Raw genomic sequence first — 2,326 nt, forward strand, 5'->3', positions numbered from 1 at the left:
TGGAGAAGGAAATGGCAACCCACTCCAGTGTTCTTGCCTGGAGAATCCCAGGGACGGGGGAGCCTGGTGGGCTGCCATCCATGGGGTCGCACAGAGTCGGACACGACTGAAGTGACTTAGCAGCATAAATATGATGAGATAAAATAATGAATGAAAATATGTACATAAAGAAACATATAAATAACATCAGGGCAGTCATTGCTATGCACTGATTCCTGTGCAGCTGAGTACTTTTTATAACTACTTGCTTATTACTACTGAGAAAGTATTTTTGATTTAATTCAATAAATACTGTGGCTAAAGCAGAATTCAGAGTCTCTTAAATGGCTGCAGGTGAGTGTACAACAGTGATGTGGCATCTTAGTCAGTAAGAGTTATGTCAAGCTGAGTTCAGATCTCCATCCATCATCTTAACCTTTCTTGCAAGCTGGCTGATGAAGAGAAGGATCTCATCATCTCCACTCTGACAATTTCCCAGGCGCAGTCGCTGTATTCCTTCTCTTGCAGGTAGACATGGATGCTCTTGAAATACCTCTTCATGGCCAGTGTGGGGCCCATCCTTCCCAGGGCAGAGTTTTGCTCTCCCATCCCCTGCCCCAGGCAGGCGTCCAGGTCATCCAGCTGCTGATGGAGTCCAATGCGGAGCTGCTCTAGGAGGGTGGTGTCCCAGGCAGCAGAGAAGCGCTCTGTGTGGAAGAGGTTGACGGTCTGCTGGAGCATCTCGTGGAGCACAGAGATGGCCTGGGCCTCCTGGAGCTGGCCGCCCTCCACTATCTCCTGGGGGAAAGTGAAGTCTTTTCTGTCCTGTAGACAGAAGCGAGGAGAGAGCCTGCTCATTTGGCCCAGGAGCCTGAGGTTCTTCCTGCCAACCAGCACGTGGTTCTGAGACAGGTCACAGCCCAGGGATCCTCCCGGGCCGTAGCTGACCAGCACCAGGGCCATCAGTAGAGAGAGCATGACGGCCATGGGGAAGATGAGGCTGCTGCTGGGCTGGCTGAGACGGCCTCTGGTGGAACCTCGAGGTAGGTTCTCTGATGCCATGCTTTCTAGCAAGGCCATTAAATAAGGAACATGATAGTTTTCATTTTCTAGTCATTTCTGTGTACTTGTACTTCCTTTTTTGATTTTTATTTATGTATTCACAGTATGATCGAAGAAAATGTCATCAATCTAAACTATTAATTTTACCTACTTCCTAATAACTTCAAATGTACCCATCCAAATGGATATCTATCAATCAAATGAGAAAGGTCTTTGTCTTAAGTCAGAATTAATGGACATTTGTAATTATATTCATTATTCCTCTTTGTCTCTAATGCATAAATGTTGGTCTCCTCTTATCCGTGAACACATCGGGAGCCCTGCTATTAGGCTCCTTTTTTCTCTCTTACTTTACATGGGAAGATAGCTCCCTCGGCTCTGTGGTTTCTGCATTTATTTAGGGGTTTACCAGATCACTCTGGCAATTAAGTTCTTCAAAACAAATGCTGAGTTTTCTTGAGTGTTTGATTTAGAGAAGAGGCTGATTATTATGAGTCCATGAACTCCTCCCCTGTTTCTCTTCCTTCTGGAACACATTCCTGCAGGTCCATTTGGTTGTGCTTCAGGGAACCTGAGGTCAGGACTGTTACAGATATCATCATTTTTTTCCACCATTTTCTTACTGGAGACTTGTCGTCCTCACAGACTGGGCCAATACTCCCACCACAATCCTGGTTCTTCTCAGAGAACATTGACAAGGAGACTCTCAATCCAGGATAATTGTATTTTCCCAGCAGCACCTCACTCACAAGGAGAGATCACATGGAGCCACCCCCCTGTCCTCTAGAGTGACAGAGTCCCTTCCTCCCCTTCTGGACTCCCTCCCTGAGGACAGGCTCACCACATCCTGTGCACTCGAAAATCTCCTTTCTGTGGAGGACTTATTTGTTGGGAGAATAAATCATCTTCCTAAACCCCCGTCCTCTCCCCTGCAATGTTTGTGTGAAGAACCTTAGTTCTCAGTGGTGACCTCCTCTTCTCCTAACCCATGTCCCCAGATGTCCAAAGTGTCAGCAGTGCTCAGATACTGAGAGCAAATATGTATTTGTGAAAGTTGGTAGAGGAATTTCCAACTGCAATTATTTTTCTTTTAGTAGATAAATATTATGTGCATTGCCAAGTATAGTTTTATTATTCAATCCTTTTACTTAAACTGTTCAAGACTTGTTCTGCTCAGAGTTTCTGAGTTGGAAGAAGGAGATTGAGTGATGGTGTTGTCTCTCACTGGAAGCTTATGTCACAGAATCTAGTGAGTTACAGTTGTTCATTCAGGCAGTTGATTCCA

At 45.4% G+C, this 2,326-nt stretch overlaps 1 protein-coding gene across 1 annotated transcript; it reads right to left on the bottom strand.

The window, feature by feature from the left end:
- Positions 1–249: 249 nt before the first annotated feature.
- LOC104999944 (interferon omega-1-like) lies at positions 250–1,022 on the bottom strand. Its single transcript, XM_010855580.1, has one exon. It carries the CDS (start codon positions 964–966, stop codon positions 406–408), a length of 561 nt encoding a protein of 186 aa, XP_010853882.1. The 5' UTR covers positions 967–1,022; the 3' UTR covers positions 250–405.
- Positions 1,023–2,326: the final 1,304 nt, after the last annotated feature.

The sequence above is a fragment of the Bison bison genome, unplaced genomic scaffold (genome assembly GCF_000754665.1).
Source record: "Bison bison bison isolate TAMUID 2011002044 unplaced genomic scaffold, Bison_UMD1.0 scf7180017853959, whole genome shotgun sequence".
NCBI classification, from domain to species: Eukaryota; Metazoa; Chordata; class Mammalia; order Artiodactyla; family Bovidae; genus Bison; species Bison bison.